At 41.8% G+C, this 24,804-nt stretch overlaps 1 protein-coding gene across 1 annotated transcript in view; it reads right to left on the reverse strand.

Annotated features, from left to right (window-relative positions):
• Positions 1-24,804, reverse strand: part of adamtsl5 (ADAMTS like 5) — a 44,455-nt gene that overhangs the window by 15,166 nt on the left and 4,485 nt on the right. The window contains exons 2-6 of the mRNA XM_028579420.1: positions 13,398-13,473; positions 7,885-8,054; positions 5,864-5,924; positions 4,620-4,725; positions 3,871-3,998 (exon numbers count right to left, since the gene is read on the reverse strand). Coding sequence (XP_028435221.1) covers positions 3,871-3,998; positions 4,620-4,725; positions 5,864-5,924; positions 7,885-8,054; positions 13,398-13,473 — 541 coding nt within the window. The remainder of the gene's footprint in view (positions 1-3,870; positions 3,999-4,619; positions 4,726-5,863; positions 5,925-7,884; positions 8,055-13,397; positions 13,474-24,804) is intronic.

A 24,804-nucleotide genomic window follows, 5' to 3' on the forward strand; every position in this document is an offset into this window, starting at 1 on the left:
CATGCTTGTGTACAACAAAATATGTTGTCCCGTAACTGAATATAAAAGTACTAAAAGTGTCAGGTTCAGCAGGGAAGAGCAGGGAATGGTGGACCCAAAGGCAGAGAGCAGGCAGGCAGGCAGGAATAAGTAGGTGACGAGGATTTATTCGACCAGTAAAACAAAGTACAAAACAACAAAGGAAGTCCAGAACGCAGCAGGCAAAAAGTATTGATTAGTCAGTCAAGAAAATATTTACTGCTTGCAGCTCAAGTGAAGTCAATATCGATCGGTCGGTCGGTCCGCCACTGAAATATCCCAACAACTATTGGATAGATTGCAATTTGGTTCACAGATTCATGGTCTCCAGAGGAGGAATCCTAATGACTCTTGACTTAACATCCTCTGACTTTTCCGCACACATGAGGTTGACATGTTTTTGAGGTTATCAGTGAAAAATCTTGACATCTTAAGGTGTAGAGCCCCAAAATTTGCTGCAGTTATTCAACGTCCCTTGAGGATAAATTGGAATAACTTTGGTGATCCTCTGACTTCTCATTTAGTGCCACTAGCAGGTTACATTTAAAATGTGCCCAATCCTTTGGTTTATGAGCAAAGACCTACAGAACTCCTGACATCCCCTTTGTTCCCGGTAGTACTTAGTGTTTAGCACTAATTAGAAAATGTTAGCATGCTAACAGGCTAAACTAACATGCTGAACCTGGTAAACATCATCGCATGTTAGCATTGTCACTGTGAGCATGTTAGCATACTGATGTTAGATATTGTTTATAACTCATTTCACCTTTTACGTCAGGTAGGATGTCACGGGGGTTGGTCTTACAATAATTATGTCTATTTGTGCACCTGCATGGAGGATGCTGGGGAGGGGTTTGAGTTCTTACATTTTCTGTTGACCACAAATTTCACCGCATCCATGTTCACCTTTGCACACATTTTTTTTCTTGTTTTAAAATAGCTAGTCTATATCCTTGACGTTCCACTTTCGGGATCGCTCGGATTTTTAACGCACACGTTCCACCAAAATAAGTTCCTTCAGAGCCTATTTCTCCAGTCCTTAGCACCGCCTATGAAGATTGTGATTGGTTTAAAGAAATGCCAATGAACAAGAGCACAATTTCCTCCCATCCCTGAATGCTGTGTGGAGTAGCCAGACCTTCCTCCGGCGCGCTTTGGAGGAAGGTCTGGCAAAGCGAGACATTTAGTTCAGAGTGCCTCAGTAGAGCCGCTTACTTAGCTGTCGACTCTTGCTTGAGTCTTGTTCCTACTTTTTATCACTGTAAACTGAACGAAAACCTTATTTTGGGTTTGGACTGTTGGCTGGAGAAAAAAAAATTATTGGAACACAATCCCCCTTTGACACTGGCAACTTATGATGGGCATCTGTCACTATTTCTGACAAGGTAATAGACAGAAATAATTGAACAAACTCCAACATATGGCAACTGCAAATAAAAAAAAACACTTATTAACACTACAAAGTTAGCTGTGCATCTATTGCACACGTGCTGCGTCTAAACCAGCCATGTGTTCTGCAGTCTGATCTCAGTTTGTGACCTGCAGCAGTCCGCACCAGCTGCAGGCTGCATCTGCTTCCGGTTTCAGGCCTTGTGCAGTTCTGACCTCCAGAAGCCAAGTCAACGGCTAATAAATCCACTTATTTGCGCTACATGATAGCATGCACACACACACACACACACACACATATATATATATATATATATATATATATATATAGACATAGGCTATGTAAACACAGACATGCATTAATCCTTTGTCAGTGGTGTAAAAATAACTTTGCTTATGAGTTTTACCCTCAGACGTGTCTACTGAGTATTACATATGAATTTCATTACTTTGCATGTGCTGCAGGACCTGGGGGACACAAGTTAATTTCCAACTATCCCCATCTGTGTGAGGGTGAGAGGGGTGAGCAGGGGACAGGCTGGATGTGGGAGCGAGACTCTGGCCTGTGTGCTGAGCAGAGCCGAGCTGTAATGCTAACTGAAGGCTGCGGTCCATACTGATTAGTGCACTCTGGTCCTAACGCGCAGCATTGAGTTCAGTTCTCCAGAGAGCTCCAAGTCAGAGTGGTCAACATCACTCATACTACGACAGGGTGGGAATGAACACAGAAACTGGATCAAGCCCCATTTTGAAATCACCGTCAGGAAAATAGAAGTCGGAGGAGATAAGTCAGGCGTCCAGGTTTCTGGTTCCAGTTTACACTTTGCAGAAACCTGATAAGACATTCAGCAGGTTAAATCCCTGCACTTTAAGATTCTGGGTCAATTGTGGATGAAATTGGCAACCATGGTGCTGTGTTTTAACCTGGCGTGCCGGATGGTTTGTTAACACAGAACCATTGGAAACTGTCTGGAAAAGGGCAGGCACGCCCGTAGCTGCCTGTAGCTCCTCACCGGACGCTGATTGGTGCAGTAAGCTGGTAGTTCCAAACACAAACGCATTCCTTGAAGCCTGACAAGATGGATTTTGTCTGAAATGTGATCCCGCGATTCTCGCATGATCTCGTGATATCTCGAGAATCCAGATGCCAAGCAAGGTAAGCTGTGTTTTCAGACCAGCATACCAAACTAGTGGAAGAAACCTTTTTCATAGAAACAAAGTTGAAATAATAACATTTGATGGCTGTACCATAGGCCGATAGTATCGTTAAATTATCCAGCAGACTCCTGTGTTTATATAATGAAGATTATAAAGAATATCCTTAAAGGGGAACTATTGTAATGGGAAAATTACATTTAAGCACAATTCCTTATATTTTTATGTTTAATTCATACTTTACTTCTCTCACAAATGTTGAAAGAGTTTATCTCATTACCTACATGTAGATTTTGATTCTAACTTTGTGAGACATCCAGTCTGGAACATTTTGTGAGCTCTGTTTGCCTGAACTGATAAAGGTACAAGGTCACCCCAAAACTATCTCATGTTTTCCCATGCCAGTTAAGATGTAACGGGGGGGTGAAAGTCATACAGGGAGGAGGAGGTGAGATGACTCCAAGATGTCTCTTGTATTTCTCTGAATGTCTTCACGTGTATCAGATTGCCTGTCAAAATTGTAGCGTTATAATAATCTAAGTGCGTGTGCTGTCACTCTGAAGATGCATATAAGCCTGGTGTTCTTGTTCACTCATTTGAGAATCTGACTCCACACTGTGCTGCGGCCTTTTGTGAAATCATGTTGATCCTATATTTGCAAATATATCTTTCTTAATAAAATACAAAAACCCAACTTGGTTTTAGTCTCAGTCTGTCTTATTTGTTTCAATTTACTAAACTCTGAAAACTCTTTCCCCCTGCTGCAAAGGAAACTTCCACGACACTATGCAGTTTTTTTTAGCTTAATTTACCTTAACTGAACAGCTTCGGAGTCATTGGAATGGTTATAGGACTTTTTTCGAGTTGAACGGTGGTCGTATCGCTTCCCCCTAGCGCCTGTGAGTGGAAAAACCACCCTTGCATCTTTCGGCCTCAGTGTCAGGAAGTATCGCGTGATATCAGGTCTCGCGAAGTAACAAATTGCTTCACAGCACTGCACACATACGCCTATTCAGGAACCGGCTAACAAGGTAGCGATGGAGTTTTCACACGTTGTTGGAGGAACAGAGAAAGAGGAAACGGCAGACTGACCGATCGAGGAATCAGACACTAGTAAACATAGGAGCTGCCAAATATCTTGATATAAAACAGCGAAGAAATTACCAAAACCTGCATAGCGCCCCTTTAAAGTAAATCTTTGAAATGGGAATTTAAAGTGTGGGAAAAACACTGACACAAAATTGCATTAATACAATATGTAAAGAAAACACCAACACACACACATACAATAGTATTGCTGCCACTCACCAGGCACTGCCCGTTGACACACACCGCTCCAGGCTCCTTGTCGCAGGCTGTGCCGTCGAGCACACGGCCAAAGTTGTAGTAGAAGTTGTGGCCCAGGGCCAGGCAGCTCAGTTCACAGGGGTTAGAGCCTGGCAGGGAAGATCTTCAGTCAGTGACTCATTAGTTTATTATGGAAAAATAGGCGAGACAAAAGGACAGGGAGGGAGGTGGCGGCGAAATAGAAACAGGCAGGAGGTGAAGAGATGGAACTGGGAGAGAGCAGAGAGGGAGAGGAGGCAAGAAAACCCATAACTGTCCGGATTAAACACCTAGGAGGGCCTCGCAGTGGACGTGAGTTTACCACAACTGCCATAAAACACAATAGCTAAAGTTACACATTAAGCAGACAGAAACACGCGCTTAAATTATATTACACTCCCATCAGCAAAGCCACAAGGGTGAGTGACCCTAAAAACGTGTGGGTGCAAAAACTTTATGCACCTACAAGCCCACAGACTAAATACGTGTGAAACATGTTCACATGCTTTAATGTTCAAAAAACACATTATTTTTTATCATACCGTCTGACTAAATATACATTTAACTTTAACTTTACTAACCCGAAGGAAATTTTGATCTGCAGCAGGCATCAAATCACATCAAGGTCCATGACAAAAAAATATCTGTATTCAACTGTCTAAACGCTCCGTCTTAGCGCCTGTCCCAACCCCACGAAAAAGCCCACTGAACACTGAGTTGTGTTCACTGACCTCCATGAAAGGTGGTCCATCTGAAGGTGTTTCCAGCCACTAACGGTCTGTCATTGAAGGCAGCACACTGCATCTCTCTGAAGTCCTCCGAGCTGGCGGGACACTCCTGCAAACAAACACACACACACACACACACACACACACACACACACACACACACACACACACACACACACACACACACACACACACACACACACACACACACACACACACACACACACGTGAGTATAGATGCAAAGATTTATTAATTAGTTGTCAACTTTCAAATTAATTGCCAAATATTTTGATTATGGATTAATCGTTTTGAGTCATTTTTTATAAAATGAAAAGTAAAGAAAATTATCTGATTCCAGCTTCTTAAATGGGACTATTTTTAGTTAAATAGCTTCTCTCCTCTGTGTCAGTAAACTGAATATCTTTGAGTTGTGGAAGTCATCTTGGGCTTTGGGAAACACTGATCCACATCCACATCGGGAAAATAATCGACAGATTTATCGATAATGTAAATGTAATCGTTAGGGGCAGCCCTAGTTGTGAGAAAACGGTATTAATTCCCTAAAAGTTTATCTCAAAGTCACGTATAACAACTTCATGTCTAACCCCAACCCTTGCCCAAACCTTAACCCAGTCATAATTCTAATCTTAACCCTAAAATAAATGAAGTCCCAAGTGTGACTCCCCAGATGTCACAGTATGAACAGATAGGGTCAGGAAAAGATCATATTGTTCACATGACGCATTGCAGCAGAGAAAGATGTCTGGGATTGATGTCCATTCATTCGAAGCTCTGAGCTAATCACACGTACAAACTGCCACATGCACAGCACACATTTGAGCATGCTTCAACACGCTGCAGCCCATCTGTGTGCTTTTTCCATTAATCAACATGGGCTACAGTGACTGGCTGTCCAAACACACACACACACACACACACACACAGCCCAGCATGTCTGACAACACAGCCGCTGACCTCACAAAAGGAGCAGGTCTGATACGTGTCTGCAGCACGGCTGTGTTAAAACTCAGAGTTCAGCGCAAAGCATTGCAGTGGAGACAAGTTAATATGTCAGCGAAATTCCAGATCACACCCTGAAATACCTGCCCCTGGCCCGCACACACCTATATGACCAATGTCTAGAGCAAACATCAGCCATTGTTCTAAAATATTTGCATTGAAAGTCGGTTTTTTAATTTTATTATATTCTTTAATTCAGTTATGAGAAGCTCTATGCTGAAATCACCTTAGTGTTGCAGATCTTGTATTGTCTGGGATCTCCTGTACACAGCCCGCCCACTGGGTTCCTGCAACACAGAAGCCGAAAGAGATTAATGGCACTACGGTACCAATGGCAAACACGCTTTATTATCAGGTGGGAACTATGTCGTGAGTGTACAGGCGACTGTAATGTCTGGTTAAAAATCCTCTCATCATACACAAAGCACATTTTTGTTAGTGATTTAGGACTCATTCATTTAAAAAAAAAAATGGGACTTCATTTGTTTAGATTATTCTGAAATAGGTGAGCAATTGATTTTTGAAACATTGTTTGCAGTGCAACCACGCTGCAGTTTATTATGGACAAACTAATCTGCAAAATGAATACATGTAAATGTAGTTTAACATCGCAATAGGTCTGATTCACTGTGAACTGCTGCGATCAGTAAGGAAACTTCGGGGTGCATGATGACATTCAATCTGGAGGAAAATCAGTTCAAAAACATACTTTTGGCCAGTGTTTTTGCATTGGAAATCAAAAATACACACTATTTTATTGGCAAAGTTCCATATTTAGATGCATTCTAAATGTTTTAGTAAAGCATTTGAGTGCTACAACTCTATTTCAATATGTATAAACTACGCAAATATGCTATTTCAAATATATTATTTTAAATGCTTTTCAGGTTTCTTGGAAAAATACAATTTAGAAACAGGTCGAAGAAGTTCTCAGATGTTTTATTTAAATAAAAGTAGTAATACTGCCTCTGGGCTTTACAATCTGTACAACAAATGATACCCTCTGTCCTTTAAGTTACTTGTGTAAAAATTTAAAACGTAATATAAAATACTCAAATAAAGTCCTGCATTTAAACTCTTAAATGAAAGTACAAAAGTATTAGCATCAAAATATACTAAGAATACCAAAAGCAAAAATAATCAATATGCAGAATGGCCCATTTCAGAATAATACAATGTTACAGCTGGTAAAGGTGGAGCTGATTGTAACTATATATTGCTTGATGCTATAATAATATGTCGCAATGTGTTTAGTTGATTTATATTTTTTAATAATAATCTAAATCTGCAAAGTAACTAAAGCTATCACATGCACTTTAAAATTGTTCTTAAGTAGAGTACTTAAGCAAGTTACATTTCACCACAGGAACCAGATAACACATTAAGGCTTTAAGTTGCACTTTCTTTTAAAATGATTTATGAGGCTCATTGGGACCATAAATGAAATACGATACTTAAAACTTAAAGTGCTCATATCATTCTCATTTTCAGGTTCATAATTGTATTTACAGGTTATATCGGAATAGGTTTACATGGTTTCATTTTCAAAAAACACCATATTTTTGTTGTACTGCAGCTCTCTGTTTTAGCTACAGAGTGAGACATATCCCTTCTTTTCCATCTTTGTTGGGAGTCGCACACGTGCAGTAGCTAGGTAAGGACTACTAGCCAGTCAGAAGCAGAGTATGAGGGCGTGCCCTGACAGTACCTAGGTAAGGACTACTAGCCAGTCAGAAGCAGAGTATGAGGGCGTGCCCTGACAGTACCTAGGTAAGGACTACTAGCCAGTCAGAAGCAGAGTATGAGGGCGTGCCCTGACAGTACCTAGGTAAGGACTACTAGCCAGTCAGGAGCAGAGTATGAGGGCGTGCCCTGATAGTACCTAGGTAAGGACTACTAGCCAGTCAGGAGCAGAGTGTGAGGGTGTGCCACCCTAGCAGCTAGGCGAGCATTATAACGTGTGTTACAAAGTGACCACGTTTGTCTCTGAAGTAAAGGCTGGACTACAATAGAGCTGTTTGGAGTGTTTTCTGTTGGAGATGGTAAAGTCCCTTTGGGGGGGACTTTGGGCTTTTTCACTTTGTAAATCTATAATGTGCACACAAAGGTATATAACACAATAAAGGAAAGTAAGAAAGACAAAAAGCATAATATGCGCACTTTAAAATACTTAATAAGTATGTTTTTTCCTATCCTATCCCAAGTACACTGCTGTGAGTGACCCTGCGGGACACGGTGGGTATTTACCTGGTGATGCAGGTGCGCTTCCTCACCGAGGCTCCGCTCCCACAGCTACGAGAGCAGACAGACCAGCCGCTCCACGTCGCCCACTCGTTCCTGAAGTGCAGCTGCCGCCGGGCGCGCGCCGGTCGCCCTGATAAGGCCTCGCCGGAGGGATGCCACGCCGAAACCCAGGACTGAGACACAAATGGCACAGAGAGACACTTTAATGCTGACACACAGAGGAAGAGCTGGTGACAGGCTGAGACAATCAACAAATCTCTCTTTTAAGCCTTAATATCTTCTTAATGGAACAACAAAACCACAATTGTGGCATAACCTGTTGTGACTAACATCTTATGAAATAAAAGGTTTAACTTTGTATCTCAAGAGAAATCTTGATATAGAAATGATAGGAAATGCATTTTAAGGCATTTCCTCAACTTGCAGATTATGCATTAGAGTATTTCAATTACTTTCTTTTGGTAATCCTACTTTAACATGTTAGTTATAGTATATCTTCTATTTATCTCCTCTCTCAATCATCACTTATGACCCAGTAGAAGTGTGTGGGGGTGTCTGTATCTGCACTCTGCCTGCCTTATTTTGCTTTGTTCGGGTCATTTCTGGGCATCAATCTTGATAAAAAAAAATCCTAGCGACTAGGTGCCAGATCATAAGGACGCATCCAAGAGGAAGCTACGAAAATGGCGCATACAGCGCCAAAAATACGTAATTATAGCGAGATAAAAAAAAAAGCCAAGCGGACAAAGCTCGTTCCAAAACGAGAGTGAATCTGGGGTTGGCTTTCAACCGCAGGCAAGCAAACCGCGGAGGAGGTGCTGACTTTGAATGTTGTGTTCACAAACCGCAACAGAACACATCCTGCTCATTCTGCATTAAAGCACGCCTTCCATTTTGAATGCAGGACTTGCAACAGAGTATTTTGGCAGTGTGAGATTGCTACTTTTACTTAAGTAAAAGGTCTGAACACTTTCCCCACTGGTAAGATAGACACATAAATAACATTTTCACAACTCTGAACACAATTATTGATGTCAAATGTTCACAATATTAACAAATACAGTATAGGAAATATAACAAAATAGTAACAAAATAGACAATAAACATAAACCCAATAAACATATGTTTATTGTGACTCTTCCCAGCACAAAGCTTCCTAGGAGCCCTCCAGGAAGCTCAGGTACTTCCCCCACACTTGTCAATATTGTCAGACATCACACTGATCACTTTCTATCCTGGGCTGCTACTTCTGTTGATATTGTGCCTCTTGGACTCTGTGGAGCCATGCAGTTATGGACAACATGACTCGGTGCTCTGCAGCGTTGGCCTGCATGTTCAAAGCTGTCAACTGCTCAGTCCCTGCGTGTGTGTGTGTGTGTGTGTGTGTGTGTGTGTGTGTGTGTGTGTGTGTGTGTGTAAGAGGAAGACAGAGAGACTACAGTGTTGGCAGAATGATGGGATATCATTTGTGAAAGGGAGGAAAGTGTGTTGGGGGGAGTTATGTGTGACCCACGTTATTTATAGCCAAGAATCCAACACAGGCAGATGAAGTGAAAGAGTAGATGATAAAAAAATAAATAACCTTGTGAGCCTGGAGGATCCGGACCATCACAGCCAAACAATAAAAGTGATTAGAGAAATCTCAATGGCGCTCCTCAAACACATTCCAGAGTGTTTGCCCTGGAGGAGGACTGAAACTGGCAGCGTTCCCACCGGTTTCTCATACAGGAGCTGGCTAACACACTTTCTTTAACTCTTCACACACACACTCCACAACCTTTCTATCAGGAATGGCTGGAGCCAACGTCATCTGGGGTATCAGCTGTGCAAGACGAGAATTAAAACTCAGCCCACAAAGAAATAAGAGCACAACTGAAAGCTCTTTTCCTCGTTTCTCACTTTCCTCATTAATATGCAAATGTATGCTGCAGGATCCTCCGCTGCGTAATCAGATCTTCTACTGTAAATGAGCAGTTTGGCGTAAGGGTGTTTCTGTCATGTTCTGCACTTGATTTATGTGTTGACAATAAAAGACTAGAGCTCAAACTAATAAATACTTAACGTTCATTTAACAACATTCATTTTTCCTATTACCTGATTTACGGTTTAGCCTGTAAAATAATCTTTTTTACAAATGTAATCGATCTGTAAAGTCAGAATAGGCTTTTTAAGAACAAGCGATAATGTTTTCAGTTGAATTTTCTAAACTTACTTCTTGATGATTGTCCCGTGACCATTTATGCTGTTTCTTCAGATACAGCGAGAGGAAAACAAACCTGAGACTCGCACACGCACACACACACACACACACACACACACACACACACACACACACACACACACACACACACACACACACACACACACACACACTCCTGTGCCATGACTCGCCATCATTTTCCATGGCAGGGTCACCTGAGGTTGCCCTCATTAGTGTTACCGCCGGTCAAATTAGCGTTGATAACAGTTGGAGATGGGGTGGGCTGGCATTCTAGATTAATGAAAGTGACCTTTGACCTTTACAATGCAAATCCCCCCCCACCCCCCTCCCTTTCTTCAAACAAATCTGCTCTCTTGTCTGAAAAGGAAACTGCATAGTTAGAGAGATGAAAGACGAAGGTAAAGAGCCAGAGACTCAATCCAATCCAACATGCAGGTAAACTGACGATGTTTCCCACGAGTCCTCTCGTCTGTCGGCAGACCAGCTCTCCCAGCCTGCCGCCGTTAACACTTGCTACCTTAAAGGCAACAAATGGGGCCAATTGGTGAAGACAGAGACCACAAACTAAATTATCTGATTTTGTGCAAAAAGTTTAGACTTATAGATTAACTTAAAAATGACTCTTCAGTCAGACAAGTCTCAGTCCAGACTACAGTTTTACTGTGAACTGTAGGGCCAAAATCTCCTATCCCGATATACGTAGGTCGTATGCATATCTTAATAACAATATACTGTATATCACAATATAGCATGTTTTCTTTTATTTCAATACACAGTTTTTATCCACAAGCCGTTAGGTTCCTGAATCAAAACATGACAAACTGCTCATCTGCTCCACTTTAAGCCCTGGATCTAATTTAGTGAGCACTTTAGTAGTACAAGGTTTTATTCTATTTATGAGTAGGGGTGTCTGGGTAGTATATTTTTATTTTTAGCTTCTTATTTATTCATGTTTTTAACTCGACTTTTATTCTATAACTTAATTATGTTATTAGTTATGAGATTGGTGGAGTGGATTCAGGAATTCATTTCACTGCTTGTTGTAAGTGTATGACTATGCATGTGACAAATAAACTTGAAACAGAAAATTTCTATACGAAATACCCACATGGTAATGCCTATTTTTGTATACTCCTGTGTAAATTAAATAGTTGACAAATGAAAAGAACTTAGTATTATATATTAGTATATAAAGCGTCTTCCAAGTGACGTAAAAATAATGCCATAACGATGCCGTTTTTTTTTTTTTTTTTTTTTACATTGCGATAGAAACGATTAAAAAAAATAAAAACGATAGACATTTTTATATTGTTTTGACGATATATATCGTAATATCACCCAGCCCTACGTAGAATTGCTCAGATTGCTGCAAGGCAGACCACCAGAATTTCTGGCCTGCCAGAAATCCATCCGATTGTTGGAGAGCCTGATTGCTGGTCATTCAGGCTACTGATTAGGCGCTGTGACCCGCCACCAACTGAACCTCAGACAGTAACTGACCTAGCATAAATCCGAATCCGGGATTAAACCAAATTTCCCTATCAGAACAAACAAAAGTTACTACTAGTACAGCATTTGTACACTTCACAGCCTTTGTGTTCACTTTCAGCTTTTAGCAAAAGGAAAAATGCATCCGTAGTTTGAACTGAACTGGTCACAACTGGCTCTTTGTCTCATATTTTGCATTTCATGATCTATTTCTTGTTCTCATCTTTAACTTGCCAAAATGTGGACAACAGAAGGCGTTGCCAGTGCAGCTGCGATGATGACTGAATGCAGAAAAAGTTTCAGCAATCTAAAACATCGAAAACAAGTCATTAAAACGTGGGAGGACTGACGGTTTTGTTTTCCTTAAAGTGGCATTGCTTCGGTTTGCAGAAAATGAAAAGCTGATCTTGTTGTGTTGACCCTCCACTACATTCCTGTGCTAATGTTACAGAGCAGGGGGCTGGTGTATAGGCCTGAGAGACGGTCCGGGCTGTCTGCCTGACAACAAGACAAACAGTGATGAAAGATGGACGCTGTGGCCGGAGGAGAAGAGGTGGTGCAGCAGCAATCAGAGCGTGGAGAGACCGAGAGGATGCCGGCTCACAGGAACGTTACCATTTCCAAGACAAAATACCGTCCCAAGACAAACACGCTGCGAAAGAAAAAATCCAATCAGCACGCAGCCAGACCTGAGCTGATGTTGGTCAAAGGGCTGTGATTGGTTTATTCTCTAAATTAGCTGGAGTTTCCTCTCTGGAACCTGAGAGCACGGGGTTTCTCTGCACAAATTAGCTTAATGACAACATTTAACTCTGTCAGATGTAAGAAAAAGAGGACATAAATGCAGGAGAAAGTGGGGAGCCTGTGGGAAAGGGCCTTGGGCCCCGACAGACTGGGACTACAAGGCCCCATGGTGCAGTTGAAACGCCGTCATCTAGCTATTATCTTAGTGTATTTGCACATAACACGACAGACGGGTTGACATTTTGGCTGCCGACTGAGTTCTTGCCTATAACTAAATCTATGTGAGTACATAAGGAGCTCTGTTATGTTGTTATAGAATTCAAAACTATGTTTTAAAGACATTCAACTTTATTTAATTGAATATTAAACAAACATTCTTATATTACCAAAATATCAAATGACAATGTGTAATGTGAAAAAGAGACTGTCCTCAGGGATACATGATGCAAATACATAATGAAGCTCTATGGAGGTTTTCAGCCTCAGTGTTATTAAAAAGTGGTGTTATTTTTTCCAGCTTTTCTCTAATATTCGCTTATTTCTGGTGAAGTACTATAGTCACACCATTTCAGGCCTACAAAATCATTTTAATGAAGCAATTTGAAAGTGGAAAATTACTCTTTGGGTTGCAAGGAGATATTGCAGCTTTAAGAGCTGAGACGAGTGCTCGATTAATTGATACATCAACATCCACAGAAATGTAGTTCTTTTGTTTTCTGAAATGATGCTCCGGGACACTACAGGCCCCGCCAGGGGCCGTGGTAGTGGAGTTTAGCCAGGAAAAGTGAGCGTCATGCGGTGATGACAAACAAGCGTTTCCAGCATGAAAGCGCTGTGTTTTATATTGACACCACGTTGTGCTATTTCATTTTGAGATTATTTTCCATTGAATATTTAGTGTTCATTAATAAGTGGTTCGGCATGCCTGGCCGAGTGGCACTATATCCATGGTATTGAAAAGGGGGATTTGATTCTTGTATGTTCTGCACCCTGGTTACGTCATTAGAAGGAGCTGCGACCGGCCTTCCAGCGACTCGTGTTAATGAAGGAGGGTCTTACTTACGCTCTGAGGGGACGACAGGCAGACGGGAGCGACCAACAGCAGGGCAAAGGTCAGGGCCTGGCAGAGAGACAGCTTCCTGCAGAACGGGGAGAGAAAGAAACAGCGTCAGTCGCTCGGTTGGTAACATCGCCCTCATCCTTTTACATATCATACACGCAGGAACACCGAGGCGAAGATGTAGAAGTTGTTACAGCGGAGGTGTTTGAGAAGGAGAACAGGAGGATTACTAAAAACATGTGTGAACTGACCTAAATGTAACAGATCTGTACAGTCAGAATATGGTTTAAACAAGTAATAATCTTCTGTAGGAATGCTCGATAATGGAGAAAAAAAAAATCATAATCACGATTATTTTCGTCAATTCTGTCACACACAATTGTTTAACACGATTACTAATTGACTTTTGGAAAGATGTTGCAATTTTTTAACTTAAAAAACTGTGGAAAAGTTAAACAAGTCAACAGTGAAAACACCTTGAACTGTGAAATTTCCCTTAAAACATTTCCTGTTTGAAATTTCTTTTTCCATTCAGAACACAAGACAAAACAAAAGTGTTTATCTGCAAAGCATAATGTGCTGTATGTAAATGTAATCCTTTTTCTTGAATACTCTACTATACTGTTTTTGTGATCGTTAGGAGCCAAAATCGAAATCACGATTAAAATTTGATTAATCGCACAGTGATTTGTTGATGGTTGTCCAGTGAAAATTCCAATAAAGTTTACTCCTACAACATGCGTCCTTAATAATTGACAAAAAGAGAGAGAGGCAGCGTTACTTTGTGCAGTTCTACTATCAATGGCAGAAAGAAAGAAGAAATAAATAGCTTGACAATACAGTGTCTGTTCTGCAGCGAAGTTCAGTTTAATATCCCATTAGTCTCGGTCAAGACTACAGTTTTAACCACAACATGTAAAACACACCAATATATATTATTATTATTATTATTATTATTATTATTATTATTATTATTATTATTATTATTATAAGGAAGGAGAATGGGAGAAACAGACAGGAAAGACACGACTGACACTTCAAACAACAGAGGTCTTTAGGTCATTGATAATATCCACAAATAAGCTGCCACACTACTGTGACCCCCCGTGGGCAGGAATCCCCCCATCCAGTAAGTATCATTATTTCCCCTCTGCCCCCCCCCCTCCTCACCCACCCCTCTCCAACTGTTGACCTCCGTTACGTAAGAATATGCTGAAAAACCTGCTGCATCTGTATCACCTCCTGCGTTTAAATGAAGCCTTTTTATTTCACTGATAATTGGAATAAGAGCTCAATTACAGCCGCTAACTTAGCCTTTTTTTAACACGTTTACTAGGTGGAGATTTAGCAAACACAGCAAGGCACGCAGTAGGTGTAATTTACAGAGGGGATGGGGGGAGGGGGGTTACAATCCCCCCAATAAAGCCTGGTCCTACCAGACTCTGGTACATTTCATTTGTACAGAGTCTGGCCAATCTCCACTGACAAGTGTTCCTTTAAGGCGGGTACTCTGTTGAAGTTTAAAACTATTGGCTCTGACCAGAGCCACTCTGGTAGCCTGGCTCCGCCCTCCTACGTACTGTCTGGTTGGACCAGGCTAACAAGAGGGGAGACAACAACAACTATCGGCTTAGCATCGCTAGCGTTAGCCTTAACCAACTGCTTCACCACTAGCGGAGCGAGCTGGATAATCAAACCGTGGGGAGGAGGACCACAACATCATGGCCACCAACAAAACTCAGCAAAGATTGGTCTTGCTCTGGCTTTAACTTCTGGATATTCGGCAGCATTGCCACAACGGACCGAATGGCTTCGCTCGCATCTTTCTCCGCCGCCATTACGGAACTACAACTCAAACTAGCGCACGACCTCAACGTCATCGTTCTCAGCCACTCCCTCTGTTCACTGATTGGACCGGTAAAGATTTGACCGGAGAAAACTCAAGAATATACCGCAAACCCAGGTGTTGTACTGAAGGGAAATGAAAATTGAGCGGAAGAACGTATGAGGGCGGAGCCAGGCTATGTGCAACCCACCCCAAAAACCTATTATTATTTCCTTTAAATAAATATAGACATTTGCACTATAACTTGATAAATTGTTGTGGGAAAAAAATCACTAGATTGCAGGAAATGAAGTGTTTTGCTCAAAAGTTGAAATCTCTACCCCCTCAGTGTTGGCCCTAAAGTTACGCCCTTGTAAAAAGGTAACAAAAAGTGAGTACATTGACCTTAAATTGGGATTGTTCTGTGAAAAAAGCAATATGATGTTTACACTGAGTGAAATATTCAAACCTAAGACTCTAGTGCTGTGTCTCAAATCGCGCACCACTGTACAGGTACGTTCCATACGGTTGCTTTTCAGCAAATTAATGTAAACATTTTCAAATGCTAATTAGAAAAGGTTTTATTGAGCTATTTACCTTGATTAAAGTCAGATGAAATTGAATCGTCACTGTTTAAATATTTGTGAAACCCACAGACCCCAAGGTAAAGGGTGACCAATAGATTTATTAATTGATTTATAGCACATAGTGCTACGAGTACCCAGATGCTGCAACCAAAACGGTCAAAACGTTGAGTGTGGAACGCTGGACACCATTCGCCCTCAAAGGTCGCCTTCTTTGCTACGGAGTGAAAGACCGCTGAAGTTAATTGTCATGTGACCGGTCATTATTTGACTAGTCTACATCCACGATGTCCCTCTTTTCGGCCAGATATCTGTTATCTTCCTCTTTCTTTGTGTTGGCGTTCTAACCTCTGGTGGATTTGTGAGGACTATGGCTAACTGCTCCTAAGATCTCTGCAGGGTAAATCCAGACAGCTAGCTAGACTATCTGTCCAATCCGAGTTTTCTGTTGCACGACTTTTGAACGTACACATCTCCCGCCAAAACAAGTTCCTTCCTATTATTCCTATTTTGCAGCGGCGCCGTGGCTCCGTCCGGTGCTTAGCGCTGCCCATGATGACTGTGATTGGTTTAAAGAAATGCCAATAAACCAGAGCACGTTTTTCTCCCATTCCGAAACGCTGTGTGGACTAGCCAGACCTTCCTCCACCGCGCTGTGGAGGGAGGTCTGGCAATGCGAGTCTATCATGTGACCGGCCGGGGTTTGCCGTAATTTCCTACAATATCATACAAACCTGTTGATGAATGCGTTTGGATAGCAGAATAAATCTCACGTATTATCGGCTTCATTTTTAGACCAAAAGCAGCATATTTTTGCATATCGAAACTGAGTCAAAAGCAATTATTTGCAACTGTAGTACCTACCACGGAGACCCTTCTGAGGTGTTACTAGATAAAACCTCCAAATAGCTTTGTGTTGAGTCTCTGTTGTGTTTGCTCCACCAATTTCCTCCTTCCTTCTTTACCTCCGGGGGAAAAAACTGCAACTGTGATTCCCCGTCTTTTCCTTTCTCTGATTCATCATCAAAGAACAAGTGCCTTTTCTGAGAAGTGCCGGTGATTCTTGGAAAGCCCCTCTTTTTGACTGCTTCCTGGCACCACTTTGCTTTACAAGTGTGTCATACGTTTAAGGGCCTGTTTTGTGACGAAGCGTTTTATTAGCACGCTCTGAGGAAAAATATATCAGACAGGCTGCATTTGAAAAGTTACAGCAGCTTAATCTTCTCTATTTCTAACCTTCTCTCCCACATCTCACTTAGCCCTCCTTCAGCTTCCAGTCCGTCTGTCATTTATCTCTCTGCCTGTTCCGTCTCTTTTATCTCTCCCTGGTCCATAAACACAAAACTGCTCCAGAGCCTTTTGGATCAGTTCCAGGTCAGTAGTTGGCCTGTCCAATTAAACGATACACATCTCCCTCACACTTGGCTGAGCAGCCCTTCCCTTCAGCGACCTCGGCTCCCGTCCTGGCCTTACATGGGGGAGTTCATATCGGAGGGAACAAGGAAGGTCGCGCTGACCGAAAGAGGTAATAGGTTCATAAATCATGTTTGATGTAAGAGGCCTTCTCGTTTTCACACAGACTTTATTTTACTTTTTTCCAGCATCTCAGCTGCAGGACTAAAGGGCCCTTGTGTGTGCAAGTCTTACATCCTGACCCCTGCATATTTTCAAATGCAGACCATATTATATTCAATGTGTTAGGTGTATTTTTCACAACAATTAAAAACTTGCATAAGTCCTGTAATCAATGTCAGGTCTGCATTCATTTTTGTCAATGTTTAATTGTGTGGTAACACACTTTACTTCCAGATGGATTTGAAAAGTCTCAACTGCATAACCTTACAATGGTAACTGTGACCAAACTAAATGCAGACTTGCTGTTTAGTTTTTAAAAGTCTGCTAATCCATTTTGTCATTGCATGGTAATAAATGGAAACTAACGGCCACATAGAATGACAGAAAAAACGCAATAAAGTTTCTAAAACACACCTGGATCGTTTGTAAAATGGTCAGTTGTGACGTCAAATATACCAAACATGATTTTGTTGAACATTTAGAAACTTTTACAGAAGATAAAAGCAAAACTGCTTTACAGGTTTCAGGATTTTATTAAAACCATGGGTTTATTATTTGATTAATCGATCGACATAAACATAATTGGCAACTATTTTCATTATCGATTAATCGTTTCAGTAATTTTACAAGCAGACATAGTGAAACAATTCCGATATTCTGTGATTCCAGCTTCTAAAATGACAGGATTTACCATTTCTTTGGGTATTTGGACTTTTGGTCGAACCAAACATGACAAGATAACATTTCAAGACGTCATGTTTGGCTCTGTGAAGTTGTGATGGACATTTCTTAACAATTCTTTGACTTTTTATAGATTTAACAATTATAGATTATTTAAAAAGATTATTAGCAGTTTAATCGATAATTAAAATAATCAGTAGCCGCAGCCCTTCACTCCCTATGCATAATGTCCTTCACTCTCGCTAGTGTTGTTCTCAGTGTATAGATGCTGATTATAACCACTGTACACTACCTGTAGAGCACACAACAACAGATGTAAACATTATCGACTAGCTGGTGAACGTAGTGGAGCATTTAGCAGCCAAAAAGCCAGATATTTCCCTTTAGGAGTTGTTGGAGACCAAACCAGAGCTAAAGGGCGAGTGAAAATGGGATTTACATTTGTCGGGTAAACAAAAATCAGTTACAGCTGCTTCTTAAAAATGGATTGGACAATTTCTTTTTATTTTAAGGTGCATTGTTTGGATGACAAGCATCCATTTTTACAGATGATACGGTTTGTTTTTGCATTCATGCACCAAGCTATAGATGCTCAATGATGTTTTACACATCAGCGATAATAAGCAGGGTTTAGATTTCAGGGTTTCCTCCAGGAAAATTGTTCAGCCCGGTGGCAAGTGTCTTTTTTTTGGACGAGGGCCCGGCTGCTGCCAATCACAGACTGATGGCAGCGTTAATGTAGAGCCCGGTAATTTCTGTGATAACAGAATGATGGAAGGAATCCCAAAATTGAGAATTTAAAAAGGCTATAAGACAGATTCCATACATTGTCAGAGATTTGAAAATATGACTAACGTTACGTCTAACTTTCCAACCGAGTCTTAAAATACATGAAAAAAATGTATTCCCAGTGGCTTAGACCTGGTGGGGAGAAATTTAGGCCTGGTGGGCCACCAGGCTTGCAATACACTGGGGGGGCAACACTGGATTCTAAAAAAGCAAAATTTTGTAATACTCTTGTAATCCACAAAGATTAAGTCATGTATCTCCCTTTCACTTGATCTTTGGCTTAATGTTTTTGAACATGAAAAGACAGCAGCTCTGGTCACTGACTAGTTGGCCCCCTCCCTACAGGAGCCCTTACAGAGGTGATCAGGGGTCAGTCCGCCTCCGCCTGCTCTCATTAAGACTAGAGCAGCACATTAGTGAATAGCTCCGGGGCAGGGGGAGGGAAATGGCTTTAATCAATACGAGACTAGTTGTTTATTTTTAATGACATTAGTCGCTCTCATTACCGAGGAAGAAGAAAAAAAAAACACACCAGCCCCGCCCGACTCACACAACACTGAACTACCCTTATCATTAACCAAATACCAGAATGAGGCTGAAACCATCAGGCCAATTAGCTTTGATCTGAACATGGCTCTGAAATTGTGTTGGGTATTTTTCGAAAATATTCTCTGAAATGTAACAAACTGAAAGATTTACAGAGAATTCACAAACAAAATCACAGAATCAATTGTTCAGTAGCTTCAAGATACAGGAACTATAGGGTGAGGGTGGTGTTCTGTGGGATGGTTAGGGTCGCTGAGAGAGATGGAGAGGCTCGAGGACAGGGTCAGGATACATCCCCTGTATTTGGCCATACTTGTGAAAACACACTATGTACTCAAAATAGCGAGTCCTCTCTGTCAGGCAGAAACATTCTCCATTGTTCCATCCATCCATCCATCCATCTTCGTCCACTTATCCGGTGTCGCGTCGCGGGGGGGGGAGCAGCTCCAGCAGGGGACCCCAAACTACCCTTTCCCAAGCCACATTAACCAGCTCCGACTGGGGGATCCCGAGGCGTTCCCAGGCCAGGGTGGAGATATAGACCCTCCACCTAGTCCTGGGTCTTCCCCGAGGCCTCCTCCCAGCTGGACGTGCCTGGAACACCTCCCTAGGGAGGCGCCCAGGGAGCATCCTTACCAGATGCCCGAACCACTTCATCTGTCTCCTTTCGACGCAAAGGAGCAGCGGCTCTACTCCGAGCTCCTCACGGATGACTGAGCTTCTCACCCTATCTCTAAGGGAGACGCCAGCCACCCTCCTGAGGAAACCCATTTCGGCCGCTTGGACCCTCCACCATCCTACACTCCATTGTTCATCATTTCAATTTCTCTTTGGATAATTGCTATTGGTCACCTTTTCGTCAAACCATTTCAAATTAGCATTTGAAAATGTTTACAACAAATTCCTGAAAAGCAACCGTTTCGAACATACTTAACTGTACAGTAGTGAGAGATTTGAGACACAGCACTAGAGTCTTAAGTTTGAATATTTCACTCGGTGTACACATCATACGGAAGAGGAAAACTGGGGGAGAGAGGCTGCGCGGTTAAACCTTGGGGGGTCTCTGGGGTGTAGTTTTTTCTATCACACTAAACTTTTTAAAGGATTTTGGACTGACAACGCGAGAAATTTGGAGAAGTTACTTTGGGCTCCTGGAACTGTTGATGGGCAATTATTAACGTTTTCTGACATTTTTTGTTTTTTTAGACCGCTCTTTCGGCAGCAACAACACACACGCATTTCATCAAGAAAATAATTGGTACATTAATCGTTAAGAAAAATAATTAATTCCTGTTTTTGATCTAGAAACATTTAAGTATTTTTTTAACGTTGGCCTTTTTGAACAATTTAGCTGTTTTCTTATGATCAACTGCACCGATGTGACGGAAATATATTGCACATGTATCTAATTAATTCCTATTACCATGTATGTATGGTACCATTGTACAGTATTTGGATGCAGATTTGGATATGACTGAGAAACTCTGGTTGTCTTATGATGAAAGTCCCAGATGAAAACCACCACTAAAATCCCATCTACTACTGACACTTGAACAAAGTGCGATCTGTCCACATTAGAGCTGGAGAAAAATCAAATATCACGATATTCTTGCATTGGCAGACCTTCCTCCACGGCGCTGTGGGATGAGAGAAAAACGTGCTCTGGTTTATTGGCATTTCTTTAAACCAATCACAATCGTCTTGGGCGATGCTACGCGCCGGGCACAATGCCGGCAAAATAGCCTCTGGAAGGAACTTGTTTTGGTGGAACATGTGTACGTTCAAAAGTTGTTTTAGTCGTGCAACAGAAAACTCAGATTGGACAGATAGTCTAGCTAGCTGTCTGGAATTACCTTGCAGAGATCTGAGGAGCAGTTAACCATAGTCCTCAGAAATCCACTGGAGTTTAGAACGGCAACACAAAAACAGCGGAAGGAAACAGACATCCGGCCGAAAAGAGCGTGATTCGGCGGAATTTCCGGCAGCACATGAACAATCCTTGAAGTAGAATGTCGTGTTGTGTGATGTAGACTATTCTTGACCACATACATTAATGTCGATATTGTGTCGATATTTGTAGGATTGACATTTGGTGCATTCACAAAATATTTTCACAAAGAGATTTTTGATAAATAATCAATAATGTGGATAGTATGAATAAGTGGGTAAAGGCAATTAACAAAACAGCGAGTAAGTCTGGTAGGTTCAGAAAAGAAGCCTACATCACTTCACTGTAATGCAGCCTTTAAAACCAGGAGAAAAACAACACTTATCCCTTATTATGATACAATATTCAAAATCTAAGACAATATCTAGTCTCATATATCCATATAATATCCTTATATTGCCCAGCCCTAGTCCACATACAGACAGTCAGACAGGCAACATAGTCTCCACCCAGCCTCCGCAGCAGACGTTAAGAGGCTCTCCAGATAATTCCTCCGTAATGACTGAACTCACAAAGCTTTGCTGAAACACACCCTGACAGACAGGTAGCTCTCACATTCCCACCCTGAACAAATAAACAACAGCTCCATGCTGTAATCATGCATCAATTACATTGAGGCAATTAAGGTGCCCTGATTAGGAGTGCATTGCAGGTGAGAATGTGTCCTTTGACCTGGTATGAGTTACGTCAACACAGGAGACACTTGACTGCAGATCTCTGCTCCTTCACTTTCTTTGTGTGGGATCGTAGGCCAAGTGTTTCTGTATGGTGACCCCCTTCTGGGTGTGCACACCCACCAAGTTTGAAAAAGCAATATGTCTTCCAACCAGGGGCGGGTCTTAACCTTTGACCCGCCTGGAGACTTAGCTATGACCCACCCAGCGTTTTGGGGTTGAGGCCGGTGGAGGGTCCGATGGTTATATGGAGCACGCTGGTGAATGGATTGACACAACCCTTAACAGATGTTCAGTGTGAAGGGTCTGTGGTCAGCTCTGACCCCCCCCCACCCCCCACCACCCCCGGGTCTATAGTGACTATGAATGAGGCAGGCAACAATCGAACGCTCAGTGGCCTCGGTCAACACGCATTGACAAAACGTGCCACTTTGAACACAAGTGTGTGTGGGGGTTGGGGGGGTCTTTGTGTCTCAGCAGCTGCTTCACTTGAAGACTCAAAACATTTTAGCAAAAATGAAATCGAATGCCGTTGTATATTGGGACAAAACGCCCAGACTGTTGTGGTAAATGGCTAAATGAAAGACAGACATTAGTATTGTGTTGTTAGTTTTGTTGTTGCCAAAATATCTAGAGACTCAGCCTCTTGCTCAACTATGGTCCCTTCCCTTCCCTTCGCAGCATTTAACTCACTCCTTCCACGACAGGGAGAACAAACTTGGTACACCATCATACCTCAGGGATTATGAGATTATCTTTTCACAGCCACTTTGACTGAACCAGAGCCTCTCAGGTCATCTACAGTCATGGTAGCAACATGGGAAACATGCAGAGATGCACGCAAGTAATATTGTGACGAAGATAACAGGCAAAACGGGATAAATAAATGTTAAAAAGGCAGACATGATTGAGGCGTCTTCTACCAGACGCATGTCAACAGTGACGTCTGTATGGAAATCTGAAAGAAAAAAAAAAATGACTTCTTGTCAAGCTTTACACAATACACCTTACACTTCAAATTTTTTATTTAAATTACTGGTCTAGAAGCTGCAAATGTGCCCGCAGGACTGGGAGGTTCTGAGGTTTCTGTCTCCATCAGTTCCATAATTACAGCTAAGAAACACTAATGGTCCGGTAGCAAAGTCCCAGATCTGGATCACCACCAAAACCTAATCAATTGTTCCTTGGCGCAAAGCCGACGTGTCCATCACATTTCACGGAAATTCTTTCACAGGGTTTTAAAACATCCTGCTGACAGACACTGAAACACTCTTAACTGTGTAAAAACCACAGCCCCTAATCCTGCTCTGAAGCAGACCTTTCTAACAGCACAGGCTTTTCATCGGGTTTGTGCAGAGAGACACAAACACAGAGCAGTAAACTCTTATCTGACTGAACCTTGTAACTGTCTGACTTCTTCGTTTTCTCTGACAGAGTGCAAAGGTCGGCGTATACAAGCCAGTCAAGTTCCTAACCTGGTTTCAAAGTGACCGGGAAACAGTATTTAGAGCAGCAGGATGTTGACATGATGACGTGAGGGGGATTCTTCCAACTGTTCTTCAGAATTAATAACTTAAAGGTCCCATGGCATCAAAATTTCACTTTATGAGGTTTTTTAACGCTAATATGTGTTCCCCCAGCCTGCCTATGGTCCCCCAGTGGCTATATAGTGGGTATCCTGCTCTGCTCAGATGTGCCGATCTGGAATCTTCTCCTTATCGATCTGGAATCTTCTCCTTATGAGGTCATAAGGAGCAAGGTTACCTCCCCTTTCTCTGCTTTGCCCGCCCAGAGAATTTGGCCCACCCATGAGAGAGAGAGAGACATCATCATTTCAAACGAGCAAAGTGGCAGTTGGTCAAGGCCACACCCCCACCCTCCACCTTGCCCCCCCTCTCTCCTCCTCAATAACTACAGACACAGAAATGGCACATCCTAAGGAAAGCTCATTGTGGGACTGGCTCTAGTAGCTGTAATTCTGTACCAAGGCTGAATTTCGGGAAAGAGACTTCAGATACAGTATTAGGGGACCACTAAGGTCTATATAAAAGAGACTTCAGATACAGTATTAGGGGACCACTGAGGTCTATATAAAAGAGACTTCAGATACAGTATTAGGGGACCACTGAGGTCTATATAAAAGAGACTTCAGATACAGTATTAGGGGACCACTAAGGTCTATATAAAAGAGACTTCAGATACAGTATTAGGGGACCACTGAGGTCTATATAAAAGAGACTTCAGATACAGTATTAGGGGACCACTAAGGTCTATATAAAAGAGACTTCAGATACAGTATTAGGGGACCACTAAGGTCTATATAAAAGAGACTTCAGATACAGTATTAGGGGACCACTAAGGCCTATATAAAAGAGACTTCAGATACAGTATTAGGGGACCACTAAGGTCTATATAAAAGAGACTTCAGATACAGTATTAGGGGACCACTAAGGTCTATATAAAAGAGACTTCAGATACAGTATTAGGGGACCACTAAGGTCTATATAAAAGAGACTTCAGATACAGTATTAGGGGACCACTAAGGCCTATATAAAAGAGACTTCAGATACAGTATTAGGGGACCACTAAGGTCTATATAAAAGAGACTTCAGATACAGTATTAGGGGACCACTGAGGTCTATATAAAAGAGACTTCAGATACAGTATTAGGGGGACCACTAAGGTCTATATAAAAGAGACTTCAGATACAGTATTAGGGGACCACTAAGGTCTATATAAAAGAGACTTCAGATACAGTATTAGGGGACCACTAAGGCCTATATAAAAG

Source organism: Perca flavescens, chromosome 1, assembly GCF_004354835.1.
Source record: "Perca flavescens isolate YP-PL-M2 chromosome 1, PFLA_1.0, whole genome shotgun sequence".
In the NCBI taxonomy this organism is placed as follows: Eukaryota; Metazoa; Chordata; class Actinopteri; order Perciformes; family Percidae; genus Perca; species Perca flavescens.